This window comes from Prenolepis imparis, unplaced genomic scaffold, assembly GCF_030444845.1.
Source record: "Prenolepis imparis isolate NDT839.2.m4 unplaced genomic scaffold, iyPreImpa1.0 SCAF_1, whole genome shotgun sequence".
NCBI classification, from domain to species: Eukaryota; Metazoa; Arthropoda; class Insecta; order Hymenoptera; family Formicidae; genus Prenolepis; species Prenolepis imparis.
In genome coordinates this window covers 21,674,555-21,694,060 of record NW_028141159.1, presented here as the reverse complement: position 1 = coordinate 21,694,060, position 19,506 = coordinate 21,674,555, and the positions used below count along the sequence as shown (strand labels likewise).

The following is a 19,506-nucleotide window of genomic DNA, read 5'->3' as shown; positions in this document are numbered from 1 at the left end:
CGACGGCGATAAATACGCCGTATGTGTCTATCGTATTATTTTTCTTCCAATAATTGTTCTTATATAATCTGTATAAACGAGCTGTCAATCTTCTTTGCCATAGTCTGTTGAAAGCGGAAAGTTTTTTTTTCTTAGTTAAGTGATTTAATTCGCTCTCGTTCTAATTTTGTGCAATATCTTCTCAACGATAACATCTTATTGTCCTTAAGAATACTATTAACAAGTCCATTCCGAGAGATCTTTCTTTCGATAATTAAATTTTTAATTGGATCGAGAAATATTCACCAATTACGTCTTCCGAGCTTAATTAATTAATTTTTTTCGCGGAGGAACAAAAACAGCGCACTTATACAGGGTGTATCTAAATAAGTGCGAAAAATTTTAGGAGATGATTCTTTGTTGAAAATTAAGGGGCGTTTCTTATATAAACATATACTCTTATATCTCTTCCTGAAGAGTTACACTTTTCTACAGAGGGAGGTAAAAATTAAGTTTATATTTTTTTTCTCAAATTTCAGACAAATTAAAAAAATGAAACTTGGGGATATTTTGCACTAATTAAAAGGATATTTATTAATATTTTTTTTATCTTCCTGTATCGTTATAAGAGGATGAAACTAACAACCCCTATTTAAGTTTTAATTCCTCAGGCAGGGATATAAGATTATATAAGAAACCCCCCTTAATTTTCGACAAAGAATCATCTCCTAAAATTTTGTCGCACTTATTTAGATACACCCTGTATATGTATGTATATGTATGTATATGTACTTGCCGTATTAAAGTATTTAATGGCCGAAAGCGCGTAGAGGCGCGCGTTCCGAACCGAGACGAGTTTGAATGGGCGACGAACTGGAAACGAGGTTTGTAGAGTAATTCAGTGTGTATGACGCACACGCGATGCGATTCTCTCGTGTTCAGGTTGAGATCGGGCAGTTTGCCGCGTTTATAAGCGTTAGTGGAATTAATTGCACGGCGAGCGAATGGAATGTCCGGCGGCAAGAGGTAGGAAAGAATACCGGTCCCGCGTCGCGTCCTGTCACAATGATGGTAATTCGGGAGGAAATTCCTCTCATAAATATCCCGGCTCGTAAAACGACGCGATGATGCGGATAAAGACATATACATATACATATATATGCGTATACAAGGTGCGTGTCTCGCTCTTCCATCGCGTGATATTTTAATGACAGATCCACCGGCCAATTTGGAGCCGATTTTTCCCCATTAAGAAGAATATTTCGTTATTTGTTTCGTTTTTGAAATATAAACATTCGGTATATAATGCAAAATTGCACTCCATACTGCGCGCGGTCTGATCTTGCTGCAAATTCGAAAAATGCACGGAATTTCGAGATGTTTTACACCTCTTCGCCTCTTTACGTCTCGCATTAACAGTGACATTACCAAGTCGAGTTGCCGCACAGGTAATTAACAAGAGTATCAAGCACAGTAGAATGACTCATTTAATTGCTGGGAGGAATTTATACATCGAAGACAAAGACACTCGCGGCTGCATCAATTAAAATCAATGTGTCTCTTAATATCTCTTCATTAACTAAATTGGCGGAAAAATAGACGAAAATAGAAATATAAAGACACTTTTTGCGCGTTTAACATTTAAAGTCAGATTTAGATTGAAGGAAGAGATCGCATCTCTCAAAGTCACTATATATCGTTAGCTGTGTACTAGATAGACTCGCGTGACGTCAGAATCCTTTCTAAATCTCTTACGTCATAATAGAATTGAGGATGATCTCGCGCATCGCGATGTCGTTGCTCTTTTAGAGTAGTTTCCGCTCTCTTCCCTCTTGTAAACCGTTTTAAAAATTCCCGAGATTACAATGTCGTATAAAAGTAGCATATCTTCCAACTCTCGAGCCACTTGACTTAATATGATTAGAATATCATGGAGGAGAAATTTAAATCGAAACTCCTGATTTTTTCTCAAATCAATTAAAGCCGAAGTGGAATCGAAAGCGCGATCAGACTTATTACGTATCAGGTGCTAGACATTTATAGCTACTTAAAATCGAAGCTGCATCCCGAGCTCGTCTGTAGCTTGCCTGTTCCGATTTCACCGAAGGTTGAAATGCGTAATTTGTGCTGCGAAAATTAATAGTGCGCCGATATATATATATTCAGAGAATAAACGTGCAATAAACGGCGATATAGACGACGGCGCACCTTTCGGCGCGCGTCTTAGAGATTCCAGTTTTTTATTTTTATTATTTTTTTTTACAACTGTCTCCCGTAATTTTTCATCCTTCCCTTTCTCGGGTGCGGAATGCATATTCAAATTCGCGACAGACGCGCCGAGATCTTTACGATTGTGCGAACGAGAGCTCGGGGAGAAGAGAGAAAGAGAGCGAGCCTCTTCTCGTCCTCCCATTTCGTGGTCACAATGTTATCGAAGGTCGCGATTTCTCGTTCGAAATGTCACCGTGTCCAAAGTCCGACGAGATCGTGAAAAATCTCGATTATTACGAAACCGCGCGCGGACTCGATAACTCGCGCGTTATCACGCAAGGCGATTGTATGTACATACATTTCGATAACTCTTTTCGTCGATTGCGCCGTCGCGATTCTCGCAATTAATTAATTAATTCGATATTGAAACAATCCGACAATTTATTACATTCCGTTTATGGATCTTCGACTCGACGAGATACGCTATATTTGGAATTTTGCGACGAATGATTAGCGTGTTGAATTTATAATAGCACGCTGGATTCTTCAGGATTGCGATAGGTTGCATTATCTATTAATATCTCAGTAATATATAATACACTAGCGGATCCTAGAAGAGAATTTTGGAGTTAAAACCCCTCCTTTCCAAATTAAAAAAAAGTCAGTTTGTGCTGACTTAACGTCGTCTACTGAAGATGAAATGGTTAAACAGAACTCGAGGAGAGAACAATCATTTAATATAAAAAAAAATTGTTTTTAATATATTTAAAGAAATTAAAAAATAAAAAGAATTTTTAAATATAAAAAAACTAAAAAAAAAATAGGATCAGAAGTTTCATGTTCTTGATCCTGAAGTAAAAGCTAAGCGTGTGTGTCACTAAAAGAAAAATATAAAACCAAATGTTTTTGCTGAAACCACTTGCATTATCGATGTCAGGATTCACTAGTGTGTATATATATTTTTTTTTCTTTTACGTATAGAATAAGAGAGAAAGAGAGGGAGAGACCAAAGAAAGGCGTGTTTTTTGCAAGATTATTTTGTTCGAAAAAAAAAAATCAGATGCCGCCGTGTAATCGCAAACAGATTACGGTGTTTGAACGGGACGAGACGGTCTCTCGAAAATTACGAGGTCGTCCCGTTGACTCGGTCCGTGACTCCGACGGAATCCCGCGTTTCTCGCGCGGAAAGGGGGGAAAGGAGAATGCAACTGCAGCTGCACCGGCGATTAGTCGAACGCGTGACGTCAATGGCGCTTGTCTTTGCGAAACGCTCGAGAGCAAGGAGGCAGAGCGAAATCCAAGGAGAACCATGGAAGGTTCTCCTCTCCCATATCCAGGGCACCATTCTCGTTCACGTTCGCCGACGAAGACCAATTAAAAGTCGAAATTTCAGCCTCCGCTTCATCTCTAGCGATAACGATTCATCTCATTTCGTAATACAAAATAAGATAGACACGAAAGAGAGATATCGAATATTGTGTCTGTTTAGTTTGCTTATCGCGCGATAAGGGTTCCCACAAGTTTCAGGTTTAAATGTCTCAATATGAACGCTGTACCGTGTTTAGATGCTCTTTTTTCTTTTTTTTTTCGCTCGGTGTCGCTCGAGAGCCTCGTGATTCCTCGTGCGAGGTGAATCCAAGGAAGGTTCTCTCTCGAGAGGCGTTCTTAGATTCCATCAGTGTATAGATAAACATTCTCTTTCTCCTTGGAACCTTTCGAGAGGCCTCGGCAGAGAGAGAGAAAGAGAAAAAAAGAGAGAATAAGCAGCGAGTGCGCTCTTGCTGTATCTCTTTGCTGCTCCTATCCCGCGTCAGATGCTCGTGTGCACGTGTACGGTTTCGTTCACGTATATACGGGAACCGTGTTCGTGTGCGATCAAAGTGGCAGAGGTATTGTGTCTCTACGTTGTCTGAGAGAGCCCCCTCCCGCCCCCCTCGTACCCTACCTGTGTCCGTTGGGCATAATCGTTTATTTCGCGTCGACCTTTGCGGGGCACTACGTCAAAATGTCAGATGCGACCCCGCCTGAGCGCAGGGGAGAGATGCACTGGGAACGTTGTAATGGGCTTACAAAGCGTAACAAACTGATGCGAGGTCAAACACACGACGGGCAATAAACACACGTAGAGATAAATGGGCCCTTAAGGTGCACCACACTGGGGCCCGCCGGCGGAAAAGAGAGAGATATATATATATATATAGAGAGCGTTTCGTCTTTCTCTCGACTCGCAGCGTATCTCGAGCGTTTTGTTTGCCGCTCGCGAGATGAGTGTCGAGACGATCTGAGAGCCACGATACCACAAAGCCCGTTTTCGGGATTTCGTTCTCACATAAACGAGTAAATAATAATTTTTTTAGAGAGAGATATGAATAATAGAACGGAATAAAAATTGCAAAAATTGTGTTAATTAAATAACAGTTTAATTTTCGATTTTTTAATGTCAGAAGAACAAAACGTAAGACCTATAAATATTTCACGGTTTTTATTCTCTTGAAAATATTGAAATTGCAGCTCTTTATCTGCTAAAGCAATTTGGAACTCGTTAAGCTGATTGCATGTAATTAGCAGAGTGAGAAATTTTCGTAAAAATAGTCCGTAAGCTTATAAATACTTGCAGCCTTCAATGTAGCAGTCATACATAAATTAACCGATGACTAATGACTTGAAATCACTGTTTGTTTCAAATATTTATTCACATATCATGTGATTGAGTATTGCTCGCGATTTTAAAGCAGACCGAATATAAATGTTGTAATTATGTTGAATGTTTGAAACGAAGAGTAATTTTCAACCGTGCAAATTACATTTATGCGTGACTGTTATTCGAGGCCGCAAGTATTTATAAGTTTTGAATAATTATTTTTTAATCATATGGCAGAGTAGCTGAATTGGGAGCAATCACTTTTAGGTGGTGAGTTCTCAGTTTCTTGTTTTAAAACGAGTGAAGAATTGCACGTTTTATAAGTACAGAAAACAAAATGAATAAAATTTATCGAATTTATATATATTTTAAATTTTTTTAAATTTTTCATACATTTAAAATCAATATTTGAACTGATTTCCCAATTGTGTTACGTTTTTGAAACATATCTAAATATATTTTTGTCACATATCGATATATCTCGATAATTAAAAATACCTTTCTTTTTCTGATGCTATTTTATCTTCAATATTTATAGAATTTTTATATATAGAAATTATCAATAAAATTTTCGTTGCAATAAATATGTTTAAATATAATTTTAATTTCATCCTCTTTCTCCTTAATCTCTCCTTGGTTTCGGGACAGTCGCTCATCCCGAGCAGCAGGAGGAGGATCGCCTTAAGCGACTCGCGGGGCGTAACAAACTGACGCGGGGTCAAACGCAAGACGGGCAATAAACACGCTGAAAGATAAACGGGCGATCGCGGGTCCATCCGGGACGCTCGGAGAAAGTGTTTCGTCCGCGGCGATTTTCCCTTTCGCGCGCGAATCGATATGAAGAATCTTTTGTATCGTCCGGACTATACAAAGGCGCGGTCCAGTTTTTATTGCCTCTCTTGTGCACATGTGTTGTTTTATAACACGCGGCTGTATTTTGTATTTCTCTGTTACCCCTTAGGTATTATATCCGTGTTATAAATGATATACTCATTGTCAGTGAAAACTGTAGCATTATTTGTCATCATCTCGTCACTCACCATTTTTATATATAGAATCTGCTTTTCACGATAATAATCGTAATAATTTATTCATATGAAATTGTAATATCATTTTATTAATATATAATTATTAATATAATTTTATATTATATTATAATTATATTAATTTAATTATCAATTTAATTATTCATTTAATTATTAATATCCATATAATTATTAATATATAATTAAATATAATATAATTATTAATATTATTTAATATAAATTAGTTATATAATATATATATAAAATATTTATTTTATTATATATAATATATACTTTATATACATATATATGTATGATTAATATGTGTTCCGCAAGATAGTTACAATGTAATATGATTGAATAAGATTTCATGGAATACAGATCTCCGACGTTTTCCTTCTCCCTCTCGCTAACAACGTTATCGCGGGCCGGTTCGTCCATTATGTATACACGTTCGTAATCACCGGCCCACTACCACAAAACCACAATCGTGCTCTAATTGCTAGCATTAGCCGCTTATAGTGCGGAAACCGAGTTGCTCGCGGATCGATCAGCCTTGGCCGCGACGAGTGTCTCTCGCCTGCGCTTTCTCTCTTCTCTACATTTTTTTTTCCAAGGTAATCGCTCGCCAACGAAATATGTCATCTGTACGATTGATCTTGAATTCCTTCTTTTTTTTTTCTTGTTCTCAGATGCCGCAAACGGTGCCCACCGCGGCCGGCTACTCGCCGTCGTTCGACTACAGCACTTTTCAGTTCGATCTGTCCCTTTTGTCGGAGGATTACAGCCCTGCTGGCGACCAGCTAGGTCTGAAGAGTTTGCAGATCAAGCAAGAGGCGCGCTCGCCGCGTCCAGGATCGCCCACGATCTACCAGAGCCCACCGTATCAGAACGGCGAACTGCCGTTGTCGCCCAACTACTCGCACGAGGGATCCTCGCCAGGATACCCGACGAGCCCGTACTACGTACCCAGGAGCCCCCAGAGCGCCCAGTTTTATCCCACCAGCCCGGAACCCTCGGCCAAGCAGCCGGTCAAAAGGGAGAAGAGCCTCGATCTTTTGGCCATCCTTCAGGAGTCTAGGTAAATCATGCGTTATAATACATATTTTTTAATTTTTTGCTGCCTTTGTAATCCATATTTTGCGATAAACATACTTGTCTTGTATTTGGGACACCTTGATGTGAACAAAAAATTTCGTATTAGATCGGATGTTGCACGATGATATTTAATATCATTCCAGTGATGTCTTATGATTCTAAACATCCTTTACTCGCCGCGTCCCATCTCTATCTTTTCGTTGCAATCTTTTAACGATGATGGATCGCGTATTTTCATGATTACAGACTCTTAGCCGAGAGTCTGGGCTACCGCGAGGACTCGACCGATTGTACGGTGCCCTGCACCCCGCCTCGTAGCGAGGAAGACATCTACAACAGTCTGGACGCGGATTTTCTGCCGAAGAAGGAGGACACTGGCGTGCAGGGACATCCGTTGCTCAAGGAGATTCTCTTCAAGGAAGAGCCGCGTTCCGTTTCCAGCAGCAACGGCTCATCTTCGTTCTCCTCCGCTTCCTCTTCCGCCTCGTCCTCGCCTAGCCCTTCGTGCGAGTTCGAGAGTAGCGGTTCGGCGTTGCGCGAGCTCCTCTTCAAGGGTGTCGCGCGCAAGGAGAACCTGGTGGAGATACCCGATAAGCTGAGCCAGCTCAAGGTGGAACGATCGCGGGAACTGGCTGCAAATCCCCTGCGAAAGGAAGAGGAGCTCTTCAAGGATGGTCAGAAGAGCGATCATCAGCTGCTGCGGGAAGTGCTGAGGGACACCAGCTTCCAGAGGAAGTACAATCTGAGACCCGTCGATCTCGGCGGCGTCGGCACCGGCTACGTCGAGGATATGGAAGCCGGCGAGTGCGTGGGCGACCTCGCCCGCGAGCAGCTCGAACCCGTCCTCAGTTTGGCCATCCAGCAATTGCAGAAGGACTTCGACAACACCTGCGTGGCTCTCGGCATTCATCCAGGTGAGTCGGTTACCTCTATCAAAGTTTACGTAGAACGATCTTTCGTATTGCGCTTATATTTTTGATCTTATTCTATTTTTTTTCTACTTGAAGACACGAAGGGAGGCTCTTTGAGAAATTAGTTCTATAGTCGTTTCATAGATTCATGCGAAAAGTTAATTAAAAATGATGAATAATAGAATAAAGAATTAAATTTGTAATTTAAAGAGCGAGAGAGAGAATAATGATGTATTTCATGATTATTAATACTGTCTCGTTGGAAAGTAAAATGTGTAACCTTGTGCGTATATCTTTGTAAACACGGTATTTCTACGATAGATGCCATAGACGGATGCAATCACGTACGCATTAATTATTATCAGGTTTACAGTAATTGTTGAATAAGATTTCTTCCTGAATTTCTCTCTCTCTCTCTCTTCCTTAAGATTTTATTTTCTCTCTCAGTAGATTTTTTTCACTAACAAAAATCACCTCGTGTGACTCGCCGTGCAAAAATTATATATCGATAATTCTCGAGTGAAAAGAAGGAAATTGCTTATTATATCATTCCACAGCGTATGACACATGAAAGAAATTTTTCATTGCTTAAAAAAAAAATCAAGTTAAACACTATTTTCGATCGAGCTCCAAAATTTCTCAATTCCGTTATCGAGCTAGAGTTTCGTTAATTTCTCATATATTTTTATTCGTTTATGTAAATTCTCTTTTCGTAATCGGATACCATAGAAATTTACTCTGCGCAATTCGATGATGTATGGATGACATGGCTATGAGAGATCGAGTCATCGAGTCATCAGAAATTCCGACGCGTATTTCTCGATTTTCTCGACCAACCTCGCTCCGTTAGACCTTCTCGTTACCTTGCCGCGAGCATAATTTCGATCGACGTTGTCGTCTTCGTCGTCGGCTTCGTCGTCGTCGTCCTATACGCGATTGATTCGTCTATCAGTTCGAACCGTGATGTCACGCTTGAAATAAGTTACGAAGTAAGTCGTGAAAGCGCGTCGAGTTACGAAATTACTCCCACCGTGAAGATCCACATCATCGACACAATTATTATGCTTCACAAAAAACTCTATTCTTATCACGCTATACCTAATTAATTCAGAGAGAAAAAAAAAGAACTTAGTTCGAGAGAGTACATAAATATTTATTAATTGTTCATCATCGGTTCTCTAAATCTAAGTTTCTCTAAGGGTATTTTTTTCGAATAAATTAATGTTTCAGATTTCTAATCAGTCGGACTTTTAATTGCAGAACCAAGACGCTGGAGTGCAGCGGACGTGGCGGCCTGGGTTCAGTGGGCCAGACGGCAATTGCAGTTGCCCTTGGTACCGCTGGAGAGCTTCAACGTGGATGGCGCGACCCTGGCCACCCTCACCGAGGAGGAATTCTGCCAGAGAGCTCCCCAGGTGAGAATATATTTATTACACAACTTCTTAGAATAGAGACATAATGGAAAAGATAAATTGATATAGTGTCTCGAACTTAAAAAAATTTTTTTTACTCTGTAATATTGCGAGATTATCTTTCCTTGGCGAAAATTTTATCGGGCAATCCATTTTTTTGAAATAAATTTTTCTATTTGACATTGCATATCTTGTGACCAATCTTCTATTTAAAATTCCATTAATATAAAATTTAATATAAAATTAATAATGAATAATTAATATAATAAAATTTAATATAAAATTAATATAAAATTAAGACTGAAAAATAAGAGATTTTTTCATTACTCGCCTCTTTGAAGCTTTTTCGGTAAAATACTTTAATTATTATCAATATTACATAGATCTCTGCATCGGATTTTAAATTTCGGACGAAAAGCATTCTATAAATATTTCATATTAATACCTTGTTCTTTAACTTTTGTTTCCTTATAATCTTATATTGCATTGTGTTTACTCGGCTTTTATTTTCTCGCATGCTTCACGATAATTACATGTGCGCCTTGCAATTTTGACGCGTTACGCAACGCTTGTGTCTGCGTTTGTGATGATCGACCTCGGCGGAGATCGTACGCGCTTTTAACGAATCAATTAACCGCAACGATTTTCGAAATGTCTCTTATTATGTGCGAGGAGTGCTCTGACGATAGCAAAAAAAAAGTATTACGTAAAATTACACAGCATTTTTGCATGAAATTTTGTTTTGTCAGTATAAAATACTTTTTCGACAATGTTGGAATCAATAGCGAAATGATAGCGAAAATATATATGTCATTCCTTATCTGCCTCGCGTCGACCTGGTTGCATTTTTTCACGAAACTTATCTCCCGTCGTCGTTGTGAAAATTTATAGTAGATTTTCCATTTATCGCTTTAATCCATTTTGTTTACAGTATCTATTTTAGATAACAAGTTTGTTTTGTCTTTCTCAATATATTCTCGTATAAAGTATCTAAAATAACAAGGAGACTTTAGAAAGATATAAATATATATATTTTCTTGATAATCTCAAGTAAATATCATCGCTTATTAATAAAGAATAGAATCAACAGAAAGCATGATGTAATAACGATGGATAAAAATTATAAATTCTTACCAAAATTAAACTAAATTATTATTCTCGTAAATAATAAATATTTAAAATAATAAGTAAACTTAAAAAAAATTAAAAATGTATTATCTCGAAGTAACAGTGCTTATCGATGAAGACTAAAGCATGATGTAATAATGAGAGTAAAAAATTTCTCGTCTCATCGAAATTATAGCGATTAAGTGTAAGATTTTTGGCAGCCATAAAAATTGAATTTGGTGTGAGTCGATCAGTTATTAATTTCATCCTTTATTACTGTAACATGCAATCGGATCGTTCGACAAAGAAATAAAACGATCAGAAGCGAGACTTGAGAAACGCTCGAGGTCCGGTGAAAGTGAGTTTCCTGGTAATCGATGTGCGTTTACTCGCTCCTTCCGCGTAATCCATACCTGAGGCATAAATGGAAAGAAGGTGCCTACCTCTATACTGCGCAAGATTTTGACATATGTAACGGGATCGGAATTCCCGCGCGAATCATCGTATATGAGAGTTGCGTCAGTTTGCGTCAGTTTGCGTCAGGGATACGATTTCAGGGAGAGAGAGGCCCTTAAAGAAATTTTGCTCAAGGCCTTGCAAGGCGTCTTTCTCTTTATTAACGGATTCCATTACGAAGCTGGCACTCACTCATCAGTAATAAATCTTGATGAGATCGGCGATAAGGGATAGTGAGACTGATGCGAGCGCGATGTGGGAACTAAGTCGTATCATTATATACACAAATACCACCTTATCTTACGTGTTAAACAAGATATGCATTATTATATGTTAAATAAAACTAAAAGTGATAAGATTTAAAAAATTTTTAAAATTACAATTTTTGAATAATTAATTTATTTCAAATTTTTAATATTTTAATATTTATAAAGTTGAATAAATTTATAAAAAATTGTTTCAAATGCGTATATATAAAATATTAATTTTTAAATTGAAAAAATTTATTATTAAATAATAATAATAATATAAATAAAAATAAATTTAACATTTATAATAACAATATAATAATAAATTTTGAGATTATATTTATTGTACTTTTTCTACTTTATACGCGTCATATGTTACATAAATTTAATAGACATAAACACACGTTTTATGATTGTGCAAATTTTGTGTTACCAAAGTAATTGTTGCTAATTTGTTAAGAATTTGTCCATTACATATATCCTTGCAAGTTATATCCAATTAAAAAATTTAATGCGACTCGATTGATTGCAACGTATAAAATAACGCATAATAGTTACTTTTACAAGACACGTTTTAATGACGTGATTATTTGGCGAACAAAAGCGTGAAATTGCCTCGTGAATACTTATATCGTTATTCGTGAGAGAACTAAGAGAATAAAAAAGAACTCGACGACTTCTCCGCTGCCTCTCTCGATACTTGCGTATATATACAGCCATTATACATTGTCGCTTATTAAGTAACGAGTTTTCCATCAGCATCGAGCGTGCTAAAAACCGGTTGCTCTGTCAATGTTGATTACACCCATTGCTAATTATAACCCTAAACTTGACAAAGCCAAGATAAAGTTGAAGAAAGAAGTGCGTGAACTTGACATTGTAGTAATAAAATATTATTTCAATAAATTAACTTTGCATGGAAAAAAAATTATACTAGGTTTTCACAAATGCAATATTTTTCTCTTTCACGCTAACAATATATTTATTATTTTAGATTGAGAAATATATATTTTTATTTTAATTAAATCTTTTTTTCCACGTTTCCTGACCCTTTCTCTCTCTGAGTTTGTTGAGGAAGAAATGGAAAATCCAAATGAAAGTTAGAACCCCATAACACATTTTCGATGCCGTAAACTCTCCATTCACGTTACATTTTCGATCAAAATAGTAAGACAGAGGTGTGAGAATCTTGAAGAGTCTCACGACGCGCGTCTCGTTGTTCGAAGAGCTCGCAGACGTAACGTGAGTTCGTAACGGAAATTAATAGCGAGTGGAGTAGCCGTGTATATGGCGAACGACGGAAAAGTAGCCGTGCATAATGGATTCCGCTTTGCGTCTAGTAATTGGATAATCGCGCCACGAAGTATCGCGGTAATTCTATGGCGTATAGCGTGGAATCATGGTCACGTTCTATCTACGATCTCTCGCAAGTCCTTTCCTCGTTTCTTCTCTTCAGCTTCTCGTCGATGCGATCAAATTTTCTTCGCGGACTTTATTCAAGCGCGATTCATAAATATGTATATGCGCTGTACTTTGCATTACCTCTTGGAGAAAAAAAATCGCGTTCGATAAAAAATTCGATCTTGCAAATTTAGAGTCTTACATTTAGTTTATCTGATTATTCGTTATTTGGTTGAATTTTTCAAGCGCAATTTTTGCTGCAAATAAAATTATATTGTGACGAAACACATTACTCAGAAAACATATTATAAAAAGTTTCATATTAAAGTTAAATATTAAATGACATATTTCAAGAGTTAGACATATCGACAGTTTAACCTTCGGTAGAGTTGTCAAGGTCGCATAAAGATCACCTTGAATGTACCAAATGAGAAATTCGATTCATTATACATATACATGTATATATATAGATTTTTGAATTATTAATTATAAATCTGTTGCGAATAAAAAAAAGTAAAATATTGAAAAAAGCGAAAGGGACAGAAAATCAGATTGCATTTATAGATTGTTCAAAGTTGCCGTAAAGATCTGACAAACGAGTCTTGGCGCACTCGCTTCTCGAGGAAATAATTAACAGCATTCTTCGCGTCATTCTTTGGCGTCGCATTTTAATAACGGCGATTATATCGATATGCTGAGAATTTGTTTCTCAGAACGTCGCGAGTATATAATTGTATCTTGCTGGATGAATCTCTTGGATAGAATGCTGCGTTGTAAGATCGAATTATTATAAATTCGCGCAGACATCTAATTTTTCAACAATTAAATCCTCCATTCTCTAAATACTTCATTCTATTTAAAGAAAAAAAATATGTATATACATATATTTATATAATTATTATTATCAGATAAACTAAATGAGATCCAAGTAATATCTAAATTATATATCGCTTTGAGTCATTTATGCAATAAGAGATGGAAGGATTGCATCTCGCACCTTGGATGTCAATGTCGCTTCCGCGAATGACCACGAGGATGCTGAACTGTCAATCTGAAACGTGTATATGCGTGCGTGCGTGCACATCGTTCTTTTGCACGATCGGCTGGATCGCTTTGCCGTATACCATCGGCAGAAACGATCGAGAAGTGGGTCAACCGCTCGAATGTCTTGTTGTCCGCCGCGTTGCGTCTCAACGAAGAGCCGCTTTCTCTTCTCTCGCGCACTACGACTCTTCCGTTGGAATTCTAACGTTCCGCGCCTCTCTTCTTTCTTTCTTTTTCTTTCCTTTACGCTCTTCTCGCATCTGCTTTTCATTTTTAATCGACCGCGTGATCCTGATGCTAATGACCAAGCTTTGATCTTCTGTGTGTGTGTGTTTTTCACAAGCGAATCGGTGATCACGCGGTCGATTAAAAATATATAAATATATATTTTTAAATAATTTTTAATAATGTTTAAAATATTGAAATATAAAAAAATTTTAATATAAAAATAAGATACAAATTATAAAAATATAAAATATAATACATAAAATATAAAAAAGAATATTTAAATATAAATATATAAATATATTATATATATTTATATATATAGACTGTGCTTTGATCTATTCAAGTAGAGCATCGATGATGCTATTTAAGGTGCACGGAGCACCAAAGTCACGGCTAATTAGGCAAATTATAATGCCGCAACTACGTCGTTTATGTTAAAGTGCGGGAGCATGTTGCACGCGCAGTTGGAGATTTGGAAGGCCGCTGTCGAGGAGTCACCGCGAAACACCCTGGCCGCTTCCTGGAGTCCCGCGGGAGTGGTCCAATCCCCGAGCAGTGCCGTGACACCGTCTGCTATCGGGAATACAACGACAACGACAACGGGCAGCCTCAAGGAGTCCCCGTGCGCCGTGGACTTCTCAGATGGTACGTTCCTTTTTCTCTCTTTCAACTTCGATTCTCTTACATCATCTCGTTTCTCTCGTATTTTTCGCGTGAATCAACGAAATACGCTTTTATAGCGAACTATTATATAAAAAAAAATTCGCTTTTCGTCCTTCAGTCCTCGTGTTCGTTTATTGTTCGCAGACGAAGACGAGGATTGCGCTTCCGGTCCAAGTGCGAGCGGTAGCGGGTCAAGTGGCGGTAAGATACGCAACGGCGGCAGCCACATTCACCTGTGGCAGTTCCTGAAGGAGCTGCTGCAGAGCCCGGGCGTCCACGGTTCCTGCATACGTTGGCTGGACCGCGGCAAAGGGGTCTTCAAGATCGAGGACTCGGTGCGGGTGGCGCGGCTCTGGGGCAAGCGGAAGAATCGGCCCGCCATGAACTACGACAAGCTCAGCCGCAGCATCCGGCAGTACTACAAGAAGGGCATCATGAAGAAGACGGAGCGCAGCCAGAGACTGGTGTACCAGTTCTGCCATCCCTACTGTCTGTGAGGGACCTCTCTTCCCGCTCTTCCTTCCCCTCCCCATGAGTTCCCAATGCCTGCGATCCTTCGGACTTCGGGAAGAGACCAGCACGAGGAGATCGAAAGGTAAAGAAAGAAAACAATCTAGACGATCCGCCGTGCTCGATGTTATCCCGCGACGATAACGCCGAGGCCATGGCTAGGGTCCGCTTAGTACGCCCGTTTTGGGCGATCATTTTCGCCTTGCGTTTATTCTTTTCTCTCTTCTTCTTCTTTTTTCTTCTTTCTCTCTGTTCTTTATACGTTGAATTTTCGAATTTTTCTCTTCTCTCAATAATATGTATAAGAATACGATTCCTCTCTTTCTCTTTTTTTTCCTCTTTCTTTCTTTCTCTACATCGAATTGTTTCTTCGCTTCGACGAGGCTCTTTCATCGCGAAGCGAAGACGCGAGTGGGTAGAGATTCGCTCGAGAAAAGGGAAGAAATGACTCTTTTCTCTCTACTCTCACGATCGCTTGTCGGTACCAGTCAGTTGTCGGGTTGTCCTCGAGCTGTCCGAGTGATACGCACGATATATATATATATATATATATATATATATATATATATATATATATATACATATACTGACAGGATACTCTTGAGATATCGCGCGGAACTATTTGCTGCTAGTATCCATTCTCTCGACGGAAGCGACGAAACAAAGAGAGGAGCATTCTATTTTTTATACCAAACACTTTTTCAAATCAATCACCGTCCTTTCGTCTGCTCGCGTCGCGAACAGGGCTACAGGGACAAATCGAGAGATCTGTCAAAGAAATGTCAAAACTGTCAGCCGCCCGGTAAAGTCGTTCAATCACATTTTTGCAATTTTATATATATAAAATAATATAATCTCCGACACCCGCGAAGGAGTTCGCGAAGATACTTTTTATCGTCGGACGAGATATTTATTAAGTCGTCGAGAGCGTGCCTTAGACACGTGCCGTGGGCATCACGACGGAAGGACGGAAGGAATTTTGCTCGATCGAGAGAGGCGCCCGTAGATAGATCATCATCGATCGAGAGAGCTCGCCTTCGAGAGAATAAATTAATCGACAATCGTGTTGCGCTCGAGGCATCTTAGACGCAAACGACTGGTGCTGGTGATTTTGGTCCCATATATCTATGATATATTAAATGCTGTATGTTCCATGAACGATTAGGCTTTAAGATGATTTTAGCTACGTAAGTGTATATCCAGGGCTCACGTGAGCCGCCCTTAGGTTACTCGAGGAAATTCTTTTGTTATTTTCTTTTTATTTTCTCGTTTAATGACGTCTATCTCTTATGATTCTAGTTTATACGAGCATTTCTCACGCATTGTATTTTATACATAGCTTTTCTCACATCGCGAATTATTCTCGTTTAACGCAAGTCTGTCACTAATCTTATTACTTTGCACGGTTCTCCATTTCTATTGTCACAATAATATTCATATAATTAATTAATTAATTTTTTTTCTGCGTTGTTTTCTTTAAGAAAGTGTTATCTTTCATATTTCTATTTTTATTTGAACTTTAAACGATAGCTTTTTCGAAACAAAATATTTTGCATGCTCGTTTATTGCAATTTCGAATATTTCGTTATTTTAATGCATATATTAGATATTAATTAATTTCGCGAATTTTTCAACGTAGTTAAGCATAGGATTTCCATACTACGTGTTTACATTCGCTCACCGATCGGTTGTACATATGGAGATATTTGCGGCATAATCATTTTATTCATTTTATCTATTTATATAGTCTATATTTTATATAAAGGTAAGATATAGTAAAATAATCTGGGAAGCTCTTTAACACGTTTTGACATTCCGTTCATATCAATTCTACGGCTGACATCAATTTCATCTCGTCAGTTTGCTTGTGTTAGATCGCGGAGATTTAATGTCACGGGGATTATTATTACGCGGCGTGTTCCTTGGCCGTGCAAAGGTGCAATTGATGAACAGTGCAATTATGTCCGTGCATTCATTATCGTCGGACTTGAATCATTCTCAGCCCACTATGATTTTTCTTCTATTCAGCCGTCATTATTCGGAATTGTGATGAGTAGAAAAAAAATAAGTTTTTTAAAGTTTCTTGAAATAAAAAAAAATAATAATCTATATTTTTTACAAAGATTTATATTTTTTTTTTTACAAAGTATCTGCATTGCAAAATTTCACCCTATCGTTGCAATTCATTATTCTTTATTTTTTCACGCGTTTAATGGAAAGATTGTTAATTTTATTTATATTATTATTACGTGCATTGACTGTTATCGCATATAACAAGTAATGATTTAGGCTGCTGAGAAAGATTCGAGTCTGAAGAACTGTTTCGAACGCAGAAACTGAAGCCAAAGAACACATGGCGACATGAAACGAGCGAATGCCAGGTAGTTTTATTGAGGAAATGGATTTGCTCGCGTAATTAGATCGTAAAGCGCGCTTCCACGGCTGTTAGATTTCTACGACACGTACATTATTTTTTTTTAATGCGGCTTGACATGGAACGCTCGTCAAATTGGAAGTAGACCGAGGCGGGACCTCGACTGTAATATAAACTGTGTGAAATTGAAAAAAATATTTTTGTAAATGTTAGTCGACGTTTGTAAATTAACTCATATTTCTTTCGATTTTTCGAAAGTTGCCAGAAAATCTAACAGTCTTACGTTAATACTTTCGTTTACTTCCCCATTATACAAAAATTCTTCTTATTACTTTATACGAAATTATTAATTAATATCAACAATAATAAGAAAAAAATTGTTTACTCTTTTGATGGAATGGTTTATTCCTCTAGAGTCGCTAAAAATTTACATTTACATGTTAAGAGTCACCTACAATCCGTTTCGTATCAGACTTTACCGCATATATATTGTATATTTTGTATAAGTTTAACGGTAGTTGGTTCTTCAATTCCGCGATAAAACCCGAAGGCGGGAAAGATTTATCCCGCGGAGATTAATCCCTGTGTAGTTACAATAATAGAAAGGAAGGTGAAGCGAATAAGAAATTGAAGAGCACGGTTACTTTTGCGCAGTCAGCTAAAGAAGCAGGAAATAATAAAATCGGACGAAATGTAACAACGCGAATAATATCGATAGATCCCAATATGTGTTATCGCAAAGCGTAGCCCTTGTTGTGTATGTCTGTTTAACCAACTCTTATTTATTAAATTAATTAAGGCAAAATTGTATAAAATAAGAAAATTGCGTTAAGAAGAAGCAATTGTTTCTTTGGTTAATAATATGTGAGAAATGAAACTAATTTCTATTCATTAAGAGGCAATAAGGCGAATATTTTTTTTGTACAGAATGTTTGTTGATAGACATTTTTTTTATATAAAATTTTTTGACATGCTTTTTTTTAACAAGCGCGTAGATATTAAGATATGATCGATTCAAAAAGAAAAAATTTATTGAATTGAATTATAAGATTGCAATTTGCCAAGGAAGTTTTATTTCTCAATTAATTACACAAGTAGATTTTATTTTAGCAGAATCTTAGCTAGAAAGTTTTATTATAGTATAAACAAGATAATATTTTTATTGAATAGAATAGAAAAATTATTTTGTTTATCATTTATTTCCATTACCAAACATCTTGTATAAGGAGAGTATATATAAAGAATTATTATTATTACTGATATTGGAATTTATTAGAAGTTACCAATGCAATTATATAATTTATCTTGCTGAGAAAGAAAAACAATAAGTGGTTAATTGAGAGAAATTGTGCTTCCATTATTTCAGAGATTTTCGGCAATCAAAACATAATTATCAATGTGCACATTAAAATGTACATATTTAATATTTACGACTATCGAGTAATATTACAAATATATATTATATATTTGTATGATAATCGTATAGTTTAGACGTTATTGATTTTATATGAGCAGAGATTTAATTAGCATTAAGCGTTGATTTCCTTAACTGTGCGGTCTTGATACAAGCAAGGACATTGTTATATATATGCATATATTATATATATTTATATATATTTATATACTCATGTTTCGACTGTTCTAATGAGATTAAGTTGGGTATCACATGAGATAATAATAATCGCAGTCAAAGCTCTTCTCAAAACACGCCGATGTATATTGATACATCGCAAGAACGCGACACTCTTGAAAATCTTCGCTAATTTCGCAGATTTAACACATCGATTATATGTAGATACGCGTGGGCTGAGATGAGCTTTGACGAGAGCAATAATAATAATAATAATGATAATATTAATATATACCCATATATATATTTTCTTACGCCGATATTTTTCGTGCCGACATTTGGAGTTACTAACACACGAAGCAAACAGAATAAAAATTTTCGTATCTACATATTTCACGTATGTTTTCGTTATTATATTCTTCCCTTCCGTTATTCAATCTCCTCTCACCTGGAATTCACGCCGCATCATCCGGAATCCCCCCGGAAACTTTCGTTACGCCAACGCTGAAATAACGGCACGCATTTTTTTTTGAACATATCACAAATTGCGCGCAGAAGAAGCGAAAGCGACGAAGTGAAAGTCCTTTGGTCGAATTCCTAATAGTACTCTGCGTTGATACCACTGCTT

At 37.3% G+C, this 19,506-nt stretch overlaps 1 protein-coding gene across 1 annotated transcript in view; it reads left to right on the top strand.

Annotated features, from left to right (window-relative positions):
- Positions 1-19,253, top strand: part of Ets98b (DNA-binding protein Ets98B) — a 39,618-nt gene extending 20,365 nt beyond the window's left edge. The window contains exons 2-6 of the mRNA XM_083037960.1: positions 6,549-6,937; positions 7,201-7,868; positions 9,126-9,280; positions 14,202-14,406; positions 14,569-19,253. Of these exons, the coding sequence (XP_082894086.1) occupies positions 6,549-6,937; positions 7,201-7,868; positions 9,126-9,280; positions 14,202-14,406; positions 14,569-14,921 (1,770 nt within the window). The 3' untranslated portion in view covers positions 14,922-19,253. The remainder of the gene's footprint in view (positions 1-6,548; positions 6,938-7,200; positions 7,869-9,125; positions 9,281-14,201; positions 14,407-14,568) is intronic.
- The last annotated feature ends 253 nt before the right edge of the window (positions 19,254-19,506 follow it).